At 44.1% G+C, this 24188-nt stretch overlaps 1 protein-coding gene across 1 annotated transcript in view; it reads right to left on the reverse strand.

The window, feature by feature from the left end:
* Positions 1–24188, reverse strand: part of ABCA13 (ATP binding cassette subfamily A member 13) — a 2590787-nt gene that overhangs the window by 1661014 nt on the left and 905585 nt on the right. Inside the window, exon 25 of the mRNA XM_086964984.1 lies at positions 887–1024. Within this exon, the coding sequence (XP_086821110.1) occupies positions 887–1024 (138 nt within the window). The remainder of the gene's footprint in view (positions 1–886; positions 1025–24188) is intronic.

Raw genomic sequence — 24188 nt, forward strand, 5'->3', positions numbered from 1 at the left:
CAACAAGCAAAAAATTAGCCCACAAACACTAAAGCATCCTAAACCACAAACTAATCTGGTCTTCGAAAGTCCAATTAATCAAATACAGTTCATGGTGCAAAACACTCTAAATGTCCACTTCATTGCAGCAATAATCAATCCCTGAGCACAGGGACACTGCAACTAACTAGAAGCACAGACAATTAGGTCATCTGCAGCCCTCAGAAAGCACTTAAACTCTTTTGCAGCTACACATCTGAGACAGACATTCATTAGCAGCTTCTTTTCCATTGAATATAGAATATAGCATACCTCCCTACTGGGATCGACTTGTGATCACTGTCCCACAGTCATTGCAGGCACACTTGAAGAGATCCAAGTCAATCTTAATCTGCATCCATCAGTAGCTCCATTCACATAGATGGGGTTTTCACAGTATTGATCACTTGCATATTACTTCACTCCTCACAAAATACCCATGCTCGACCCAACTGATCCAAACAACTAAAGCTTCTTCACAGAAATTATACACAACTGTAGCATTCTTGACAAAGTGTTTACATTCAGGAAAAGAAAACCTAGGCTATCATCAATCTAGCTTCAAAATCAAAACATCACCTTTCAATGTCTTGGACAACCTTATGTTAACATCAGGCCAAGCATCACTCTGCTTGTGGATTGTCCTCGTGATCTCTGTTGCCTTTGTTATAGTGAACAATAAAATACTCAGATTCTGCTTCCAGTATGTTGATACAGCCAAAGGCACTTAGCATTTACCACAATAGAAAAATAGGCAGACAAGATGAGAGCGAGGTCCATTTTAAATCTCCATGCCTGGGCTTTAAAACAGTAATTGGCACTCAATAATCAACTTCCTTTACAATATTACAATACCTTGATCACATACCTTTATGGCTCAGGTTTTCGTTAAAAAACGCCATATTTGAGTTAAGGTAATGCTTCCTTCTGTTCTCTGCTCCACACAACTGCTTCCAGTAGGAGAGTGTTAATGGGAAATACCAAGGTTTTGCCGTCCCAAATGTTCCTGTGTAGCAGAAGGTAAAATTAATGAATAAAAGGGTTAAAAATTGATAATAATTCATTCTTTTTTAGTATCAACACAAGCTTCTTTTTTTATATATATTTGTTTGTTTTTGACACAACAACCCTCTCACAGATACAGAAATACCATACCTCCTTCTGTTATGGCCATGTGCAACCACTTCATACCAGATTCTGTTCCATAGCCAGCGATGCTGTATCCTTTTAACCATAGTGTGTTTGATCACCGGGTACGCCCCTACCTCTTCCTGCCCTGGTCCGCTCCTAAACTGAACTTGCAACAGATAGGACGCATGCCGGTTCCCCGTTGCTCCAGGCTTATCAGGGCTTCGCATTAAGCCATTCTCCGTGGTTGTATTCCATATTTGTATCCGACGGTACTTGTTGCATGTAACAGTACACACAGCGCGATATTAAAGCTGCATATAACAAGTACGGTTATTTATTATTCAAGCCACTGTCTAAAATGTCCTCGAGACTTACATCTTCAACGTGGAGCACATATGCTTACAGGCACGGATACTTGTTGTGTTAGCAGCAGACCACAGGCATTTTCACTACTATTGTAGATCTTGATCTATTCCCAATCTCAAGATCTGGTGAACTACTGTTAATGACTATACGATCGATGTTGGGGATTTGGTGTCCACTTACTGACACTCAGGTCTCCTCAGTACATAGAAACCTTCGCATTGACACTCCTACCTCCGACACGTTACCTTTGGAGGTGCCGGGTGTCGTCTAATATAACAACTGGGCTTGAAAAAGTCCTTTGAACGAAACATGTGTCAGCTGCCAGTGTTTTTTGTAATTGGATTTTAAGAAGAAAAGAAAGAAAATACAGAGAAAAGAATTGCTTACGGACTACCTTCACTTACATATTGGTCACTGCCTATATTACAGAAAGGACTGAATTTGGTGTGCCTCGGCATCTGAGCATATTATTTGTGATTTCAACGAAGATCTCTTTCCCTATTCTGTCTCTTGGAGTGTGGAGGGAGTCTTATTGCTTTGAGAGCACCACATTGGATTGTACACCAATGTTACTATCCGGTTGATTGAGTACTAAGATGTGCATTCGCAAATAGGCATCACTACCTTTGTGTTTTTGTGTAATGTCTGTAAATTATGTTGGCTACATATGAGTATTGTATTTTGTGCGGGTGGTCCTTCTTCCTCAGATCCAAAAGTTCCATTGCCCTTGCAAAGTATGCAAACCTTACATATTCCCTGCTCATTCAATTGCTGCCAGTCACCCTGTCCACTTCTAAATTTTTGGTGAGATTTAAGTCAAACACCACGTCCAGTGCATTCGCTATCCAACTTCCCATCTCCTCGAGTTTGGGTTTTTGCAAATTTGGAGGCAGGTAACATGAGACCAACAACTGTGTCTTTCGATTCCATTAACCTCTGACTGCCTCTAATCCCCCATTGAGGTTCAGCCATGTCTGGAGCACAGTATTAGGGAGCAACCTCCTGACCAAAACACTCATCCCACTAGAGCCCGGGGAGAAACCTGAGTGTGCCAGGACCTTATATTTTCCTCTTCCCAAGAATCCACAGATATTTCCCACCAAGTTTATCTCCTGTAGCAGTACATGGTCTGGAATATGTTGATTTAAACATTTCTTAAGTACACCCTACTTTAAACAGTTGCCCAGTCCATTCACACTCCATGATAGAAGCAAGAGGCAGCGCTCATGTGTGGCTATGTCACCAAGTGTTGCAGTCATCTAGTGTTTATTTTTTATCAACTCTTGCACTGCACTGATTTGCCACTAGTCTGTCTGAAGTGCACCAGCACAATGAGAAAGCAGAAGTGTGCTTTATCTTAGTAGAAATATGGTGCACTTCTGCTCTCTCCCTTTAATGCAATGCAGCACAGCGTCACACAGATTCAGAAAGAAATTCCAACTCCTAAAGGGGAGCTTCTCAGAAGGGTATGCCTTGAGAAAGCATGTGGGACTGATGTTCACTTGACACCAGGCTGAAACAATGTCCAGGTGACTGATCTGTGGGAAACCATGTGTATTTTCTTCAACCCGAATTTGCACATGAAGAAGGCAGAGAGGAAGAAATGAAAACTGCTATTTTTGTTTCTCTGTTGGATAAAATTGTCTTTCATCTTTGACTCACCATTTCATAGTAAGAAGATAGTTGTGATCATCTGAAGGTAACCATAATGACATCAAAACTGAGGAGGGGCAAGATCAATATTCTATCTCTAGTGATTGAGGCGTTCATTGTCATTATTTTCAAGACCATTGCACTTAATGTTCACATTCAAAGAGGTGTGTCATTGTCAAGTTGATGTATTGTGTTTTATTCTTTTTTTATTGCAAGCCTATGACCAAAAAATAAAAAAGTAAAAAGAAAAGATACCATCACCTAAATGTTGCCACGCTATGTCTGCATTACAAATTCAAAATGTATTAAGACTTATTGATGCTGATGTTTACAAGTGATATATTTGAAGGGGTGCCATACATTTTATTATTATTACTGTTGAAAGAGGCCAAAAAAATCACCATTCAAATGTGTAAGATTTTTGGGGAAAAAGATACTGTAGAGGAAAAGGTAATTCTGTCTGAAAGGCTAGACCTAAAGCTAACAAATGGCCCCATTTGTACAGGTCATTAGGCTTAATTGACATGGTAAGGCCAGTAGGCATAGCCCCTGGTTGCAGCTGCTGCACTCAAACAGTTTAATATGCTGCAGCCCTCCATGGCCTGAACACAGGGCTTCATGTTGGATACACTCTGACAACACAGGAGACTAATGCATAATCTCCCTAATTTTTGTGTATGTCCATTCGGTGCACGACATCTGCAGTTTTCGGCTTCAATTGGCATCAGGGGCCCCATAAACTGTGTGAACAAAGGACAAATAGATGGGAACCTTTATGGCAAAGTAATACATCTACAAGGATAGAACACATCTTTTAGTGAGGGTGGTATTTAAATTGTGTTTGAAAATGTCACTTTTAGAAAGTGAAGACATCAAGAAAGGCGCGAAGTTACACTCCTTATACCTGGCGCACAGCTTCTCTCGTGATTTTCTCACTTTTTGAACTCTTCCATGTTCAGCAACAATGAATCCATATACTCCCAAACTATTTGAAACAGTTAATTTATTTCTTTGTTTTTTTCACACACGTGAGATGGATATGTCTGTAACAGCTTCTCATGCCGCGGATATGCTAATCCAAGCCTTTTTACGGGCACGTGGCAAAAGCATAAAACATTCTTAGCTGCAGATCTCATTACACCCAATGAATTTTGGGCTATTTAAAAGCCCTTCTTCAGGGTTTTTTTTACAAATGAAAGAACATTGCTGTTAGGATTCGATTTCTCAACCACTACTACAAACTGTGTACATTTGTTACACTAACGAGTCCATGCCCTGTTGTCATGCAGCGCTTTTCCCTCTACAAGCGGAACTATATTCCTCCCGCCATTATGCCTGAAACACTTTCCAAGCTGCCAGTTGTTTTCCTTCCATATGAGGAGTCCCCTGATCTTCACCCTTCCTTTCACCGAGCAAACTCCTCACCCATAGTTCGTACCCCTAATTAAATCTACTGCGTCTCGTACCTTTAGCAGCTTTATTCCAAACGTTCAAGTTTAAAACCATTTTCTTCTCATGAGGCGATGTTAAACTAACTACGTGATTCCCCTTCCAATTTAAACTCAAGTGGCGTTACCCCACCTCTTTGATTTGACCTATCACAACCTCCCTGTAATCACTAGATTATCACACTCGTGACTCCATATCCCACAATCCATCTCTTTTTAAGCTACCAAAGTACAACTCCCTCGTTTCAATAATCCTTATCTAATCTCTCTAACTCAGCTCGCAGTGTTCAAAGCACTTCAAATCTATACCCCCCTCCCTTTTGATGTTATCTGTTGCGCTATTTCTACAATTACATGTAAACAGATAAGTATGGCATTTAAACATGTAAGTGTACAGTAAAAACACACATAATTACATGGAAATACGGTATTATAAAGATTTGTCGAATATTCATGTCCATAAGCCTAGAAAAAATCAAATGCTTGCTCGCTAGTTCCTCAAATGACTAAAATGTGCACCTCGTGAGTGTGAGTTAGTATCTCTTGAATGTGATTGTCCAACGTTTTTCGTCTGTGGGTGCAACTGGCTGGTAGGGTAGACTGAAACGTTTACATTGCACAAGGATTGCCGTGCACACCTTTCTTTAGCATTTGCTTCTTTTTAACTTTTATGCCAATAATTTGTTGATTTGCGTGCTTCCTGGGTCCCTTGATCTACCCAGATTTCACAGTACGTAGTGAAGACATCAAGAAAGTAGCGAAGTTACACTCCGTATACCCGGCGCACAGCTTCTCTAGTGATTTTCACACTTTAGTCATTTAGGGGCTTGTTTGTGCGTTTACCCTAGACAGTCACACAAAGGGAGTTGAGATGTCCCTGCATGTGCTGATGGGCCTTCCTGAGCTAGAGTGTTGGGAGGAGCTGTCACTTGCACCTGAATAGGGCTGTTCCTGTCCTCTCACCAAGCTGTCTTCACCCCCCTGGAGTGTTTCTGGAGCCAAGGCTAGGCGAGGCAGAAACTTGTAAACTACAAAGATGTCAAAGGACAAAAGGGGTATTGTATTGGAACTAAAACCCAGACTTTAGGAACACTTCTGGATAAAGAGGACCCTGGCAAGAAGAAGAGCTGAAGAGCATTCAGGAGGAGTACTGCCCATTAGCTGTGTGTGGCTTGCTGGGTTGGCCTGCAGTTGCTACTGCTGCTGCTGTCTATGGGCAATGGAAAGGACTGGACTTTTACTTTGCTTTATCCTGACTGAGAAGATTCTCCGAGGGCTTGAAGTAGAGCTTGCTTCTGATTAAGAAGTCTCAAGGGCACAAAGACTTCACCTGTAGCATCCCTGAACTCCATTGCTAGGAGTATGACCTGCCTCGTGGTGCCAAACCCAGTTTGGGGCCCTTAGACGTTATTGCTGCTGCAAAGAATTGCGTGAAAACATCAAAATTGGCGCTTCACCTTTCCAGCACCTGTTTTTCTGGTGCAGCACCGTCATGCATAAGAAATCAACGCAGCGCCTGCTCGTGGCTGTGTCTTCCGATGCTTCCCTCCTCTGCAGCTGTTTTGTCTTGTGCAGTTTGATGCATTTAAGGTACTTTGTGTGAAATCACAGCATGCATAGAGTTCTATGGTCACATTTGCTTGAAACCATTTTAAAGGCATATTTTGAGTTGTGTATGTTGGATTTTTGTTGTTTTGGTCTCTTTTAGTTTAGATAAAGATACCTTATTTTTCTAAACTGGTGTGGTGTCCATTTGTAGGGTTTTCACTTTGTTACTGAGTGTGTTATGTACAGAACTTTACACATGGCCTTTGTGATAAGCCTAACTGCTCATGTCAAGCTACCAAGGGGTGAGCAGGGATTATCTTAGGTGTGTAACTCCTTTACGCTGACGAGAAGGAAGAGTCCCGACTTGGACAGGGTGCATACCACTGCCAATTAGAGTCCCCCATTTCTAACATGACACACGATAAGGGTCAATTTTTTATAGGACATATTTTGGTATTTAATGTAGGCTTTTCCATGTTGCATACATTTCTCAAATGCACTCCATGGAAAATTACATTCAGAACGAAGTGCCATATTAGTTATATCATTTTCTCTATTTTCCCGAAGCACATTTCATTATTATCTCTCCCCAGGCACAGCCCTTCAGGCATAAAACCGATGCACACTCACAGTATTCCCTTATGAAAAAATATAGCTTGATAATATTTCTTTAACATTTATTTCTTCCCTTCTCACTGCTAGCCAACTACTTTTCCAGAATCATACCGGGCACAATTTAACACCAAGCTCATTGATATGTAATTAAGTGGTTCATTATCATCTGCACTTATAAATCCATTTTCAAAACTTAAAATATAGGTTTAATTAGGCACATTTTCTATTAAACGACATAAAGTGGGAAATGATCATAGTATGGGATTTCATGAAAAGACAATTTTCTCTTTATATACGGTTGAACTAAGCGTTGCAGATATTGAAGGCAGCAATTGTCTTAAACTATATTTAATAACTATCAATTGACTAGCCGCTTTGTATCATGGCCAAGTGCTAAGCCTGCACTGCGGAATGTGTTCAGAGTTGTGAGTTCCAGTCTTGTAAAGGGAAACTGAATAGTACTGTCGTCCACTGATGAATGAGGCTGTGTCTCACATGCAGAAAGTTTGTAGCCTGATGAATGAAAGCAATACTTCCATTTGTCAGAGCAAGTGGCAAAAATCACAATGTAGGGAGGTCCATTTTTGGAAATTCTGCTGAACTATGGGGGGTTTCGCATGCTTTCCCATAATTTTTCTGTATTGTTTCCGCAGTACACTACATTCTGTGCACCTCGAGACCCCCGTGTGGGTGAGAATTTTAAGTAGGTCTAGGAGGAATTTTTATTATGTCGGAGTAATCAGAATGATTTAAGGAATAATGCGTAACTCGTGATGCAAATTACTGAAATTACACCAGATTGTGAAATTAAGAGAGATTTGGTGCAAAAATCCCACTATAGGAGCACAGGAACAATTAATTAAGATATGAGTGAGTGGCTGCTGGGTACTGCTGTTCATGCCTTGTATCATTTAGTACTATTTGTTAGCGTAAAATGCATCATGGGCACATTTTGGACACAAGGGTGCATTCTGCCCTATGGAAATACTGCCAAATGCTGGATTACGCTTCTCACGTAATTACACATAATTGCGAGTAGTTTCCATGTAATTACACTGCAGTGAATTACGCCTATTATTCCCTCTTCTAATTATAAGTGTCACGTAACATAACATATTCACAGAAGAATATTGCCGTGCAGCTGAGGACATGTTGCTCGTCTACATCCTTGCCAAGGTGCTATGTTCAGGACTGTACTCCATTTAAGACATAAATCTCTTTAACAGACGCAAGCACAATCTCAGCATTTCACTTGACATGGAGAATGGGTACCATACATCTAAGGGGTTGTTAGTACCTACACAAAGGAACGTAAGACTGCCACCCCATTATGCAAAGAGCAACAGTTATTGGTGCATATAGCGGGCGGAGGGATATACCTGCCCAACCTACTGGCCTAAAAGCACTCTACAAAGATCTTACTGTAGACTTGTGTGATGCCTCCGTATGCTGGATCTCTTCTGATGATGTTCGTCTAGAGATTTTTCTTTACATACACGCCACCATCTGTTCGATTCTGTAACTTCTACACACAGTACACCTATAAAATCTTTGATTTGTACTTTATTAAATGCAATGTAATTTCTCAAGCATTGCCATAATTTCCCTTATCTCATTTTTAAAAATTATTTTAATGGTTTATCAATAAAGGGTTCTGAGATGTCCTTATGTCAGGTTTCTGATACACTTATTAAAATGTGATAAATTGCCATCATCAGCAAGTCCCACCAAGTGCTTTATGCACGTTCTTCACTGCCAACTTCTGGTCAAATTCTACTCCATCTGTACTCTCTCCACCTTTATTTCTATACTTCTTGGTCCTCTGCCAATTAAACCAGGTGCTTTCTGCAGGGTCCCGCCAGATTTTTGTCTTTCTTTCCTGAATCAGTTTGTGTTCGCTTTTTGGACTCAATTAACTCCTGCTAATCATTGGTAACATGCTTGTGCTTGCTTCCTTAAACATGCTAAAATTGGTATACACCGTATTGGTACATTCAATTTACTTTTAAGTCCATAGTAAATGGTACTACATGTACCATGTACCCAGGGCTTGTAAATTAAAAGCTACTAGTGGGCTGCAGCATTTATTGTGCCACCCAGTAAAGTAGGCTATAATACTAGTCTTATGTTTGCCACTGCAGTCTGTAGTGCAGTTTTAAACTGCCATTTCGACCTTGCAAAATAAACCTTTTGCCAGGCCTAAACTCTCATTTTTAATACTGATATGTCATCCCTAAGGTAGGCCATAAGGCTTATAGATAATGATAATGATTATAAATGTTCGTTGTTTAGTTAGTTAAAACCTTACACAATTTATCGCATGAGTAAAAGTAAGCAATACAAACTTACATTCTCAATTGTTATAATAAATGCGCAGCATGCAGTAGGCACTTACTAAATCGTAAAGTTTCAGCGTTCTACATAAGGATTATAGGGCAGTGTGGATGGTACTTTAAAAGTAGGACGTGTGTGTTTAAGTTTTACATGTTCCGACAGTGAAATACTCCTAAAGTCGTTCTTCACTGTATTTCTTTTATAGATTAGCACTGGGTTAACTAATTACACTTAATAAGTGACAACTTAAGTTTGGTAACAGATAAAGAAATAGTTCTTCCACTCATTTGATTTGTAATTTAAAATTGTTTTACTGGCAAAGTCAGACTTTTAGTTACTGTTCTGAAAATACCACTTTTAGTAATTTATAGCATCAAAAACAATGCGGATGAAATGCTTGAATTAATCTTAGCCTGGCGATTGCTCTGGGCCACATCCCAATCCATTGTTTTTTTGCCCAACATGCCACCTCAGTTCGGACGCAGCCTCTGTGCAAATCAATCTTGATTCAACTCCAATGGGAACAGTCCAGCCCAAACTCACAGTCTAGGTCCTCCCTTAACCAGAACACAAGCAACTCAGGACCGGTTCTGCATTTATTATGGCCCGCCAGACAGTTATAAATTGTTTCCTGTGCAGGGGCGTTTCTTAGTATAGGCATGGGGGCTCCACCCCAGTAGTTTTGAGTCCTTAAATGTTTTTTAATTAAATAAACACATCCTACCTGCTTCCATAAATATTGATCCTACAGCAAACCTTCAAGTTCTCACTCACCCTCTGGTCAAGCGTCAGGCAGCCATAGCAGGACTGACAGGCGCATGCCCTTACTGCGCATGTGCCGTATCGCTGACGTTTTAGGGCTCATGTGATTTTACCCTTGTTCTGTGGCCTGCCTAAGAGTAGGGCCACTCCTCCCCTGTGGTGTGCACCACCTTTGCTGACTGAATCCAATTGTGTGCTTCAGGCTGCAGCCTGTGCTTTAAAAAACATTGCGTCAGTAAATGAGGATTCACCTTTCCCAACTCATCACAGAGTGGGATGAATCAGAGAGCCTCCCTGATCCCACCCTTCCCTACGACGTTTTGGGAAAAGGAAGCATGGATTGGAGGCAGAAGTATTGTGACATGTGGGCAATGTTGTGGAGCACTTTGAATGGGTAGAGAACTATGTTAGTGTGAATTTGATTCACAGATGGGGCCCTGACATTTTACTGGTCAACCTCTGCTCTGTTCCATCCGAAGCATTTGTCTCCACCACATGAGCAGTCTTCTATAAAAGATTTGTAGTCATTCCCAGGATCGGATTGGGTCCAGTGTGGCCAGGTAATTGATAGCATCTGAGTATATGATTCTCTTTTGATCAAGGTGGGAGGGTGACCTATTTCTGCTTAGATAGAGTCCTGTTTTCAATGAAGCAATACAACATGGATTAAAGAATTGCTTCGGTGCGCTGGGGTATTACATTTTTCAAGTGCACCACAGCAGCCTTTCACATGCATTTCTTTAAAAGTACATTGCTTTTCAGTAAGGCCCCTTTGTTACTCATGGGTAAGAGTAGTAAGCTGAGCAAAGTTTTCATTTTTAGGTATAGCGTAAGCATACGACCTCTTGTATACTTTAGTATACTTCTCTAGTGGGCTTAAAACAATCCCCCTGCTTTTGATCTGTTTGTTTCAGAGGTCTTTAAAAATATTTGCTTGCTAGTGGTCAATCCTGCCTCTTTGTACCTCCTTCTCTCTTCCAGTTCCTCCCACAGAGCAGAAACTAAGTACTGTCTAATTACACTATGGTTCTTTATCTGTTCTATTTTTTTCTTGGTTTCTTGTTCTGTTACTGTTTGCCTGTGTTCAGCGTAAGCACCATAGCTGCTTACATTTAAATATAGCATTCCTCCCTCCCACCTCTACTTAATGCCACAGTGAACATTTTTTTTTTTAATAGTACAAGTGTTTCCATGACATCTGGTGGGCTCCCTTCACGGATGCCAAGTCTCTTACTCCTGCTCTTGCAGGCTACCCTAGTACTGTGTTTTGCTCCTTGGTCTCAGGCTGCCTGCTCCTTCCTTATAAAACAAAAAGTGTCAGAGGGTCTAGAATAACATGAATAAGAACGCTCTGTGTGCCTCTCCAGAGGATTTACACAACCATGTTGGATATGAAATTATGAAAACAAAGGTCACCCTTACATTAAACCCAACAAGTGATCATGTGAGGATGCCCATCAGTCACCACACGGAACCGCCCTTCATCATTTGGGTTCCTTCTCAGACCACTGATGGTGTTATCTACTGTGTTACTCATGGAGAGCTAAGATTGTAACAGCCCTCTCATGGTCAAAGAGATTAACGTGGTCTTACTTCTCAACTGAGCGGATGTTAGGAGAAGGGGACTGATGTCGTAGTGCAAAAATGGTGAGAAAAACAAGAAAAAATGTGTGTGAAATAAAATTGGATGGGGGGGTGCTGAACGTAACTTTATTCTGTCGCTACCCACTTTTCCAATATTAAAAAGTAGACACAGATGCCGATTCGAAGTACCGACGGAGAGAGCGGTGCTTCCCCTACACCCTGAGCCGTGGCCAGGTGGGGTGAGGTCCTTACATCTTCCAAGTGGGAAATTTTCCATCATGGAACGGTGAAATTACCGATACAGACATCTAGTGGACACAGGTGATCCAAGTATCGGGTTTGAAATTTATAATTTTGAGCACTTTTTCTTTAATGCACACCAGTTCGTAGTAGCAAACAAGTGTATAGTGGTCCTGATGAAAGCAATGACAACATATGTCAACTATTGCAGAAACATGTTGACCCTAGAATACCTTAGATGATCCAAGATTAATTGGATTGTCCATGTCTACTTTTTAATATTGGAAAAGTGGGTAGCGACAGAATAAAGTTACGTTCAGCACCCCCTCATCCAGTTTTATTTCACACACATTTTTTCTTGTTTTTCTCACCATTTTTGCACTACGACATCAGTCCCCTTCTCTTAACATCCTCTCAGTTGAGAAGTAAGACCACGTTAATCTCTTTGACCATGATAGGGCTGTTACAATCTTAGCTCTCCATGAGTAACACAGGAGATAACACCATCAGTGGTCTGAAAAGGAACCCAAATGATGAAGGGCGGTTATGTGTGGTGACTGATGGGCATCCTCACATGATCACTTGTTGTGTTTAATGTAAGGGTGACCTTTGTTTTCATAATTTCATATCCAACATGTTTGTGTAAATCCTCTGGAGACGCACACATAGCATTCTTATTCATGTTATTCTAGACCCTCTGACACTTTTTGTTGTATAAGTACTGTTGGGGCCGTATCAGAGTGTTGTCTCTAAAAATCCCATTTGACCCTCCTCAAATATATGTTGTTGTTGCCTGCTCCTTCCCCCTCCTTGTTTTAATAGATATCACCCTCATATTTTTATTTTTTATGAAGTGGGCATCATGTTCATGAAAGAAAGCTGCCCGACCACTTACTCCAACACGCCATTGTCCCCTCCCAACAGTAATAATATTGATTTCCAGTTGCCGCTGCTCACTGCCGATGAATTGCTACGTATGATTTTTAATGAATATTGCCCCAATTTAAGATGGCGGGCTCAAGTCATGACATAATTACCGTTGTGACAAAAGTGTATTGTTTTCATTGGGAGGGGGTCACTTGAAAAGGTCAGGAGGACCGTACTTTGAGTAGCCCTGCTTCAGAGAATGCTTCTTAAGTGTGTAAACAAGAGGAAATTTGACAGCATAGAGCAGTAATATTTTATATAACAGAATTCAAAAGAATACCTTTCTAGTACTGTAGATTGGGCTGAGTGTCCAGGGCTGAGGGATGAGGAGCATGCTAGGTTGGATAGGTTGCTGTGTTACAGAGGCAATTAGGGGAGATGAGGTTTGGAGAACACCAGGCTGTACCTAGAGGGAGAAGGAATATGGGCAGATCCTCATCTGCTGCAGCCAGAAACCTATAGGATTTACAGGACTGCCTAGGCCAAACATGGGAGATCAGATGGGGGCACAGCTTCGGCAGGACGTCTGGTGCACAGCAATAGACTGCAGTGGTCTGGGTGCCAGCATACATCTGCAAAAGGTGCAGGTACACATCTTCAGCTACTGGCTGGACATCAGGTGGAGGTGAACAGTTGTAAATGTTAGTAGGGCATCAGGTGAAGGCATATAGCTTTACCCTTTAGCGATGATCAGGTGACATGCACATATCTTTAGCAGACAGCAGAACATCAGGCACAGAAACAGAGCGCTAGCAATCGTAGGACATAAGGTACAGGCACAACGCTTTAGCTCTCGGCAGGATGTCAAGTGCCAGGCACACAGCTTTAGCAGAACATCAGATGCAAGTACACAGAATAACAGGCATGAGGCAGAGTGCATGCACACCACATTAGCAGGCGGGCCAAAGGTTGCGGGCACAAAGCAGGACATCTAGTGCACAGCAATAGACTGTAGTGGTCTGGGTGCCTGCACACATCTGCAGCAGGTGCAGGTACACATCTTCTGCAGCTGGCTGGACATCAGGTGGAGGTGGACAGTTGTAAAAGTTAGTGGGACATCAGGTGCAGGCATACAGCTTCACCCTTTAGCAATCATCAGGTGGCATGCACTTATCTTTAGCAGACAGCAGAACATCAGGCACAGAAACAGAGCGCTAGCAATCGTAGACCATAAGGTACAGGCAGAAAGCAGGATGTCAAGTGTCAGGCACAAAGCTTTAGCAGAACATCACATGCAAGTACACAGAATAACAGGCATGAGACAGAGTCCATGCACACCACATTAGCAAGCGGGCAAAAGGTTGCGGGCACCCAGCAGGAGATCTAGCATTGACAAGCTGTGCTGCTGTAACACGCAGGAGAACTGGCAGGTGAGTTCTAAGATAGATAGGCTGCTATAGCACGCAGCTGTGATAAAGGCACACAGATGCAGAAGGAAGGGATCTGTTACAGGCAATCCGCTGCATAGTAACAGATCAGTTACAGTCACACTATAGTAGGACATAGGAGAGCCAACAAAATACAGCATTGACGATGCCAAGAGCTTTATCAGCCATGTGTCTTCCCTATGTCCCTACTACGTAGCCGGGAGTTGTTCCCTTTCACAGGAACTGTTCAGGTTATGGGTAATACGAGAGGGATACATTTTAAAACCAATTAGATGTGAGCTCTTGAAAAATGAAATACCCGCCCTTTTCTCTTAGCAGCCTAACAATGCGCACTCTAAGCCAGATTCACCAAGAGTTTGCAGTAAATTGGTGCCACTTACTCTTTTAGTAGTCCTCACTAATTCCTGGAGTAAGACAGGACTACTCATAACTTACTCGTATTGAGGAATACGTCATGAGTACTACAGGACTAAGTTATAAGTACAACAGGAGGATGTAACAGCAGAATCTTTGTTAATTGCCTTACGCTGAGAAATGAACAATCCAGTGTGTCCACTTAATTTTGATTAGTTTAACTATGAACCCGTATCCCCTTTAGTGAACTAAATACATGCAGAGAGTCCCAGCATGTTTGTTACACTAGTAATGAATGGCGTGAGCTGTACATTATTGCAATACACATCTCGGTGAAGCATCATTTTTTAATGCCTTCCCGATGGCGCTAGAGCTAGACCCATAAAGTGAGAGGACAGAATCTCTCTATACATGCATACTGAGGTAGCCAGCACGGTTGTGCTTACCTGCACACTCAGTCTGTATAACTTGTCTCAGACTCGGTGCATGCATGCCAGCAGTTGAGATCGCTTACACCTTAGGGAGGGCCTAACAAGTATCTACTGTAAAAAGCAATAGTCTGCTTAGTGGAAACAATGCTCATAAGAACACATCTGCATTACTGTACGTTACTCACCCCTTTACCTAGTGAGATGAGTACGGGAGGGGCTGCTTTGAGTTTCGGGGCGAGGGAGTTAACTAAAGGGGGGGGCGGGGCTGACCATCCTATTGATGGCTCCAATCGAGGCGATATAGATGAGGAGCCAGCTCCCAATGGCACGTTTGCCCATGTGACAGATACATTTCCTGGTAGTCTTGACATCATGTCCAATAGCTTGTGGCATTTCCTTCTCAACCTTTTGTCTGGAAGCATCTGTGCCAGTATCATACAGATCGAGTGGTTGGACCGACCTGTGTACCAGCGGTCTGCCTAAGGAAACCTGTCCACCCTTTAATGTCCCATTAGAGTGTGTTATAACAACAAGGGGGACAGATAGAGGACAATGTTTACCGGGGTCCAATGTACGTGTCCTATAACTGGATATCAAAAGGGTGTACAGAGTTCCCCACGGAGGGTTGGGTAAATTGAGGGAATGACTCTCTCTCTAGAATGTGTTATGTGATAGGGATAAAGGTAATCCCTTGACGGAATTAAGGATGCCTCACACAATTCAAAGGTTGGACGACTGTTGCCATCCCACCCGATGATTGTATCGTGTCATCATTGGCCTCCTGCTCCAACGGCAGGCTGTCGGTGCAATGCCTGTCGGGTAGCACTGAGTGCTACTCTTTAGTGGAGTTCTTTTATTCCTCAGCCAATAGATGCATGTGTGTGAGGGGCCAAAAAGGAGTGCAATAGTGAGCGTGAGTGAAAAGTTAAAAAAAGGTCAGTAGAGTCCATTAAGAACATTTAATAATATGGCTCACTGCCTCGTTTAAAAGTGGTGAAGGGAGGGGTACCGAGGCACAAAGAGTAAGGTGATTTGGCCTCGTTCAACCCTCGCCTATGGTGCGGTCAACATGTTTCATGCCACTCGGGCAATTCTTCAGGACCTAAATGCTCATCAACTTGCAGGGATTTTCAACCGTTAGCAAAAATTAGATATACAACCTGCAGGGTACCGCAGGATGGAATCCTACGTAATTTCCCGCCCTAGGTGTGGGGAAAGAAAGAGAGAAGGGCACAATCAATGTTGTGCCTAGCAACTGCAAAATTATACAAGTAGAGTCATCATGCACAAATGGTATGGTACAATGGACCCTACCAAAACAAAGTGAAGGTACCTGAGCCCACCAGCCAAGACAGTGGATTGAGGAAACCGTCAACTTTTACCCCCACTGATGGGATGGTCCCCCCGGAAGTCCTGACTTTCGAACGAGCAGTTCTGACGAGCCTGCAGAAAAAACCATACGTCAAACAGTTCCACAATTTGACCTCTGCAGAAAGACAAGCATCCATCAACCTGGGGAAGGATGAATCAATCGTTATCAAACAGGCAGACAAGGGGGGAGCAACAGTCATACAAGACTATGAGGACTACGACCGCGAATGTAGACGACAACTGTCCAATACTACCCACTATAGACCACTCACCGAGGATCCTACAAAACGGCTTACGACGACCATCATGAACCTCATTATTGAAGTGGAGACCAACGAATGGATCAGTAAGAAAGAGGCTGATTTCCTGACCACCACGGAACCTGTCACGCCTTACTTCTACACCCTCTCCAAGATTCACAAAGGGACTACCCCAGTCCCAGGGAGACCCATTGTCTCCGGAATTGGGTCACTTTTGGAGCCACTATCCCAATTCTGCGATGCCTTCCTTCAACCTTTGGTGAAGCAGATCCCTTCATACCTACAGGACACCAGAGACGTCCTCCGTCTGATTAATGAAGTGGACGGCAGAGAAGATGTTGATCTCCTTCTAACTCTAGACGTAGAAGCGTTGTACACCAACATCCCGCAACGAGCCACCCTGGAGGCTGTGGACTCCGTTCTACGGCAGGAAGAGTGGTCCTCCCCTACCCCGATAGCCTTCATCATGGAACTAGCCCATATAGCCCTCACTGAAAACTTTTTCAGGTATGAGTCGCAACTCTACCACCAGATCCGCGGCACCTCGATGGGTTCGACGTTTGCACCGAGCCTGGCCTGCATCTATATGGCTACCTTCGAAAAAAAACACATCTACCCACCCGAACAGAACCCGTTCCGAGAACATCTCACACTTTGGCGTCGATATATCGACGATATTCTAGTCTTCTGGAAAGGTGATTGGACCAGCTGCGAAGCCTTTTGTGCGTGGATTAACCTGCAAGACCCCTTTTTGAAATTTACAGGCACGATCTCTGAGGAGTCTGTACCCTTTCTAGATCTGACAATCAAGCTGGAACCCACAGCAATCACAACAACGCTGTTTAAGAAAGGGACAGACAGGAACAGTCTGCTTTTGTACAACAGCCACCATACCAGAGCCCTAAAGGATAACCTGCCTTTTGGGCAATTCCTGCGGCTTCGCAGAAACTGTACATCAATAACAGACTACAAACTAGAAGCTAATAATCTCCAACACAAGCTTCAGGACAGGGGGTACCCGACTCGACTTCTCAAGTCATCATCTAAAAGGGCTCTCAATAATAACAGAGACTCACTGCTGGAAGTCCATACTAAGGAGCAAGACGACACAATCACATGTGTAACATCTTACACAAGGAACTCCAACTTCATAAAAAAGACTGAACTCGCATTGGGGAATCCTCAATACGGCGGGCCTGGAAATACCTCGGCCGTGCTTTGCATTTAAGAGGACATCCAACCTCAAGGATACCCTGATCCATACTCGCCCTAAGAAAACGAGCACCCACCCAGTTAATACACTTTGGGACCTGCCACCGGTTACGGGACATTATCGTTGTGGTTCCTGTATTGTTTGCCCTCAGACTATCCAAGGTAAAACCATAGAACTTCCAAAGGGTTTCACCTGGCACCTCAGCAAGCACACAAACTGCAACAGCGCAAGATGCATCTACATGCTGACATGCCCATGCAAGATGATCTACATCGGCAAGACGATGCGCACCGTGAAACTACGCATCATGGAACATAACAGCAACATCCGCTGTAAAAAGACACACACCAGGCTGTATGAACACTGTAGACAACACAACCACCTGGCGGAAAATATACAATGGACTATCCTTGAATGCCACCCTTCCATTAACCAACAGGCATTATTCAGAATGGAACAGCGATGGGTACATCGTCTCCAGACAGATGAACATGGTCTAAATGATTCTGTGCCTTGGAATATGCTAGCCAGATAATCCAGTCTTGAATTGTTCCTACCCAAGACTAAGTACCATCCTTCTATACCCATTGAAGGCACCCCTAGCACTCTCCCAATTGGGGTTACTCCATTCCAAGATGGCGCCTGGCTGTGAACGCTGTTTCGGACTGTGGCTGCCCTCTCTTTCCACACCACGCTTGTTCGCGTTACCTTGCAACGCTTTGCACACACGCCTACTCACGGCGCCCGTGGCATTCTGCTTCTTAAGCAGCTCAGCCACACACCGATTCACTGGCTGTCCTGCGATCTCGCCGCTGTGGTAGGGGTAGGTGCTTACAAGCCTAGTGCCTCGAGCAAACAAGGTAAGATGTGGTCTACGGACACGATGGTTCTGTGTGCCATCATTTGGCGATCCCCTTGGCTTAACCACCAGGGACCAACTTTCAACCGTCGTGCTCCGCCAACCACAATCATAACCGGAATATTTACTCTATTCAGGTACCTACCTTACAGCTCAGGCCCCACAAGGACAGTCAGTGGGGTCCGTCTACCAGGGACTAAGGGTAAGGACCTCTTGAGAATATTCGACCCTGGTGTCCCCTTTTGTTCTTCACCAATTGTAGTGCTTTGGTTCTGATTTTATCCTCTACTACCAATTTAACGAATACACTACCCCTTGGCTGTAAAACACATACAAGTGACTAAGCATGGAGTGTATAGCCTTTTGTACATCGAATTTACGCACCCTTACCATTGATGACATTTGGCACTTAGAATGTAAACCCCCTCTCCCCACTGACTTTATTTCGTATGTTTTCTCTCTCTCTTGCACCTTCACTTTGTTTTGGTAGGGTCCATTGTACCATACCATTTGTGCATGATGACTCTACTTGTATAATTTTTCAGTTGCTAGGCACAACATCGATTGTGCCCTTCTCTCTTTCTTTCCCCACACCTAGGGCGGGAAATTACGTAGGATTCCATCCTGCGGTACCCTGCAGGTTGTATATCTAATTTTTGCTAACGGTTGAAAATCCCTGCAAGTTGATGAGCATTTAGGTCCTGAAGAATTGCCCGAGTGGCATGAAACATGTTGACCGCACCATAGGCGAGGGTTGAACGAGGCCAAATCACCTTACTCTTTGTGCCTCGTACCCCTCCCTTCACCACTTTTAAACGAGGCAGTGAGCCATATCATTAAAGGTTCTTAATGGACTCTACTGACCTTTTTTAACTTTTCACTCACGCTCACTATTGCACTCCTTTTTGGCCCCTCACACACATGCATCTATTGGCTGAGGAATAAAAGAACTCCACTAAAGAGTAGCACTCAGTGCTACCCGACAGGCATTGCACCGCCAGCCTGCCGTTGGAGCAGGAGGCCAATGATGACACGATACAATCATCGGGTGGGATGGCAACAGTCGTCCAACCTTTGAATTGTGTGAGGCATCCTTAATTCCGTCAAGGGATTACCATAATCCCTATCACATAACACATTCTAGAGAGAGAGTCATTCCCTCAATTTACCCAACCCTCCGTGGGGAACTCTGTACACCCTTTTGATATCCATTAGAGTGTGTCCCTGGTGATGAGAGTCAACCCTATGCCCGGGCTCTCAGGCATTTCAAACATACAGCAGTCGCTGATCTTTCAAAAAGTGACCCATCTGCATGTTGCGACTCAGTATCAAAAGTGGCTCCCTTACATGTGCCCTGTTACTAGGTAAAATAACCTGCCCCCTTCCCTATATTCTAAAGGACATGGGGAGGGCTTCAGGTCTCTTATGCATACATCATTCCAGCCTGAAACCTTGCTCAATATGTTAGATATGCTTAAATAGAATCCATGCTCTTTACAGAAAGAATATTCCATTCACCTTGCAGTCCCTTTACAGCACAAGAGACTGGGATTGCTATTGCACCAGTGTGATTGTTCTTGTTGCAGGTCACAGTAGAAAAAGTGTTTCTTTAGTGAATGTCTTGATCCGTGTCAGGGGATTCTTTGTGGTGTTGTGAGTCCCCCGGAAAGTAATACAGAGGGTCCAGGTGGTATGTAGTAGAATAACAAAGACCCTGCTTCAAAACAAGAGTTTATAGTTCCATTTTGATGTGGAGTAGGCCCTTTGGTGGACATCCTAAATGTTCCACAGGTGAGAGAACTTTCTTCCATGTCTTTTCTCTCTGTATCTTGCCTGTCAGATTGACCTGAACTTTTAAGATCTGAGATTATGCTGAATAGTATCATTGCAAACTAGCTTTCATAGGTTTTGGGGCAGGCAGGTCTTGTACTGGCAAACCGGAGGAGGAAGGTAGGAGCGACACAGGTGCAGGAATAAAGTTGATGGAAGTTCATGTCATCTCACTGGCAAACACATGTAAATTACAGCTGCCAAAGTGCTGATCAAAAGCGAATCATATACTCAGATCCATTCTCCGCACACTTCGGATGGGCAAAAGAGTTATTGGCCTTCCAAAATGTAATATATTGCTCCAAAAGAGGTGCTAAAACGCTCAAGAGAGACTAATTCATAGAAAATTAAGAAAACTGAGCACACAACACTGGCCGTGAAATCTATAATCCCAAAAGGCATACATTCCGGAATCAAACAAAACTGGTGCTTAAAATCCAAAAATTCATAAAGCAAAAAAATCTAAGTCTGTCCATCTCGTGAGTAGCACCTAGAATCTGGAATAACATTCTTCAGAACTGAGGAAGGGCCCTTATTTCTTCAGAAAAAGAAAAGGAATGAATTGCTCTTATCTAAATGTTACATATCCTTTGTATTTCCTCTCTTTCGTTACAATCTGGGTGTAATAGAATTTCTTGCCATCCTTGCAGTGGGCTCCTCAGGCTAGACAGAAATAGTACCTCCCTGGAAAGGCAATCTTCATTTCCCACTCTACTCTAACCCACTGCAATTTACTCCAATTAACTCATCATCATTTTACTCAAAACCAATGCACTCTACCCCAGTCTACTCTGCGCCACCGCACTCTATGGCACTATACTCTACACCACTGCAAGCTACACCACCACTCTACACCATTGCACTCTTTGTCCCTGCACTCTTGGCCACTATATTCTACTCTGCACCACTGTCCACAACTGCTCTCTACACCACTGCACTTTAGGAAACTCTACTCTGCAAGACTGCTATTCTTCTCTGCACCCTGCACATACTCCACTGCACACAATGCCACTCTACACCATTGTGCTCTACGGCACTGCACTCTTTACCACTCTATTCTACTCTGCACCACTGTACTCTATGCCACTGTTCTCTGCACTACTCCACTCCATACCACTATAGTCTGCACCACTGTACTCTATGCCACTGTACTCTATGCCACTTCATCACTCAACTCTTGGCCATTCTACTGCACTCTACATCAATGCACTCTACGTCACTACATTCTGCATCACTCCACCCCACTTTAATATATTCTGCACCATTGGACTCAACAACACATCAATCCACATAACTTTATACTGTGCCTCTGCACTCTACCCTGCACCACTCCTCTCTACATAATTCACTCTACTCTAAAACATTCTACCATGCGTCACTGAACTCTGTGCCACTGCAATCCATTCTACACTACTGCACTCTACACTACACTACTCTATGACACTTCACACTACACCAATACACTCCACACCAATCAATCAATCAGGAGATTGCAAAGCACAACTACTCACCCGTGAGGTTCTCAAGTCACTAGGTGGGGCAGCTCCAATGAGTGCTGGGATCATCCAAAGAGCCAGGCCTTTATCTGGGAGAGTGTGGGGGTTTGCTGGAAGTGGAGGGCCTTGTAAGCATGAGTGAGGAGCTTGAATGTTATTCTTCTTTTGATGGGGAGCCAGTGGAGATCGCAGATCTGTTGGGTGATGTGGTGGTGGCGGAGGATGTCTAGGATCAGTCTGACTGCGGCATTCCGGACGGTCTGGAGCTTGCAAAGTAACTTCTTGTTGATTCCGGCATAGAGAGCATTGCCATAGTCCAGTCTGCTACTGATGGGGCCTAAGTGACCGTTTTTCTGGATTCGGGTGAGAGCCATCTGAACGCTTTTCAGAGTACGGCTTTGATATGGTGGTTCAACGTGAGCGATGAGTCTAGTATGATGCTGAGGTTTCGTGCGTGGTCTGTCGGGGTTGGGGCGTTTCCGAGGGTGGGGGGCCACCAGGTTTCGTCCCAGGCAGATGGGGTGGAGCCAAGGATGAGAAGACAATGGAGTAGGAGACGATGTTGAGCCCATGGTTTGTGACGATGGTTGTGAGGGAATCCATGTAGATGTTGAAGCGGGCGCGGCTGAGGTTGGATCCCTGCGGCACTCCACATCTGGTCGATGCTGGTTCTGAGAGAAATGGTGAGAGTCTGACTAGCTGATTTCTGCCTGTGAGAAATGAGCATATTCAGTCAAGGGCCTTCCCGCGGATGCCGGTGTTGTGTAGTCTGGTGGCTAGTGTGTGGTGGGAGACGGTGTTATATGTCACTAAGAGATCCAGGAGGATGAGGGCTGCCATATGGCCCTGGTCAAGGAGGAAGCGGATGTCGTCAGTGGCAGTGAGGAGGGTAGTCTCGGTGCTGTAATTGCTGCAGAATCTGAATTGGGAGGTGTCAAGGACATTGTTGGCTTCAGTAAAGTGTGCTAGCTAGGGGTTGATGGCCTTTCAATGACTTTGGCTGCAAATGGAAACAGGGGGATAGGCCTGAAGTTCTTGATATCAGTCAGGTCTGAAGAGGGTTTCTTTAGGAGGGAGTTGACTTCAGCATGTTTTTTCAGTAATATGGAAATGTGGAGGTTTTGAGGGAGCAGTTGATCGCGCGGCGTAGTTTGGGTGCAATGGCCATGGTGGAAGACGTGGGGTGGTCAGGGGTCTGAGGGTGCTCCAGAGTGGATGCTCTTCATGATCTTTAAGGTGACTTCTGTTGTGAGCAGGGTCCAGGTGAGCAGTGTCTGTTGGGTGGCGTCACTGGGGGTGGGAGCTGGGGTGGTGCGGAGGTCTTGGTTGTCGAAATTGTCGTAGATCGTCTTAATCTTGAGGTGAAAAAGGTGCTGAGTCGGTTGTAAAGTTCTTGGGAGGGTGGGACGTCAATTGCTTGATGCTGGAGAAGAGTTCCTTGGAGTTGTGGGTGTTGGTGAGAATTCTGTCTTGGAGGAAGTTCTTTTTTGTGTATTTGATGAGGTGATGATGGGCTGTGGTGACAGCTCTGTAGGCAGTGCGTGTTTCTGGGGTTTTGTTGTTCCTACATTTCTTTTTTATTCATCTGCAGGAGCACTTGGATTCTTGGAGTGACCCAGCTTGCTTTCTTGGTGTATCGCCCTGTGACTTTCTTTAGGGGGGGCAAGGGCATTGATGCAGTTCATGATCCAGCGGTAGAGGTTGCGTTCCGCGGTGTTGGCATCTGGTGTCGGCAGTGGTGGGGTGCTGGTGATGGCGGATGTGAGCTGGTCTTCGCTGACTTTGTTCCAGCTTCTACGGGGGTGACGGTGGCTGTGTTTGTGTACGGTGGGGTTTCTGAAGGAGAAGTGAATGCAGTGGTGGTCTGTCCAGAGACGTTCTGTGGTGTGGGCGTAGGAGATGCCGTTTCCTTCTGCGAAGACGGGGTCGATTATGTGTCCTACTGTGTGAGTGGGAATAGTGACAAGTTGCTTCAGGCCTATATTGGTGAGGTTCTATAGGAGGGAGGTGGTGTCCAGGTGGAAATTTAGGTCTCTGCGGAGGCAAGGCAGTGGGGTGTGATGAGCTTGGCAAAGGTGTCGGTGAAAAGAGCGCAGGCACGGCAGCCTGCAGAAGAGGATTCAGCGGAGAGTCGTTTTAGGGTTGGGCGGATCTGAAAGTGGGGATGCTCCATGAGGGTCGTAGTGTCATTAGAGCTGGTGGTTGTCATGCAGAGGGAGCCTTTGTGGACAAAGGCAATACCTCCTCCTGGGCGGGTGGGGCGGTGTTTTCGCAGGATCGTGTATCCGTCAGGAATGGCGGTGGTGATGTTAGGCGTGGAGTTGGCGATGATCCAGGTTTCTGTGAGGAAGGTGACGTTG

This window comes from Lissotriton vulgaris, chromosome 4_1, assembly GCF_964263255.1.
Source record: "Lissotriton vulgaris chromosome 4_1, aLisVul1.2, whole genome shotgun sequence".
Classification (NCBI taxonomy): Eukaryota; Metazoa; Chordata; class Amphibia; order Caudata; family Salamandridae; genus Lissotriton; species Lissotriton vulgaris.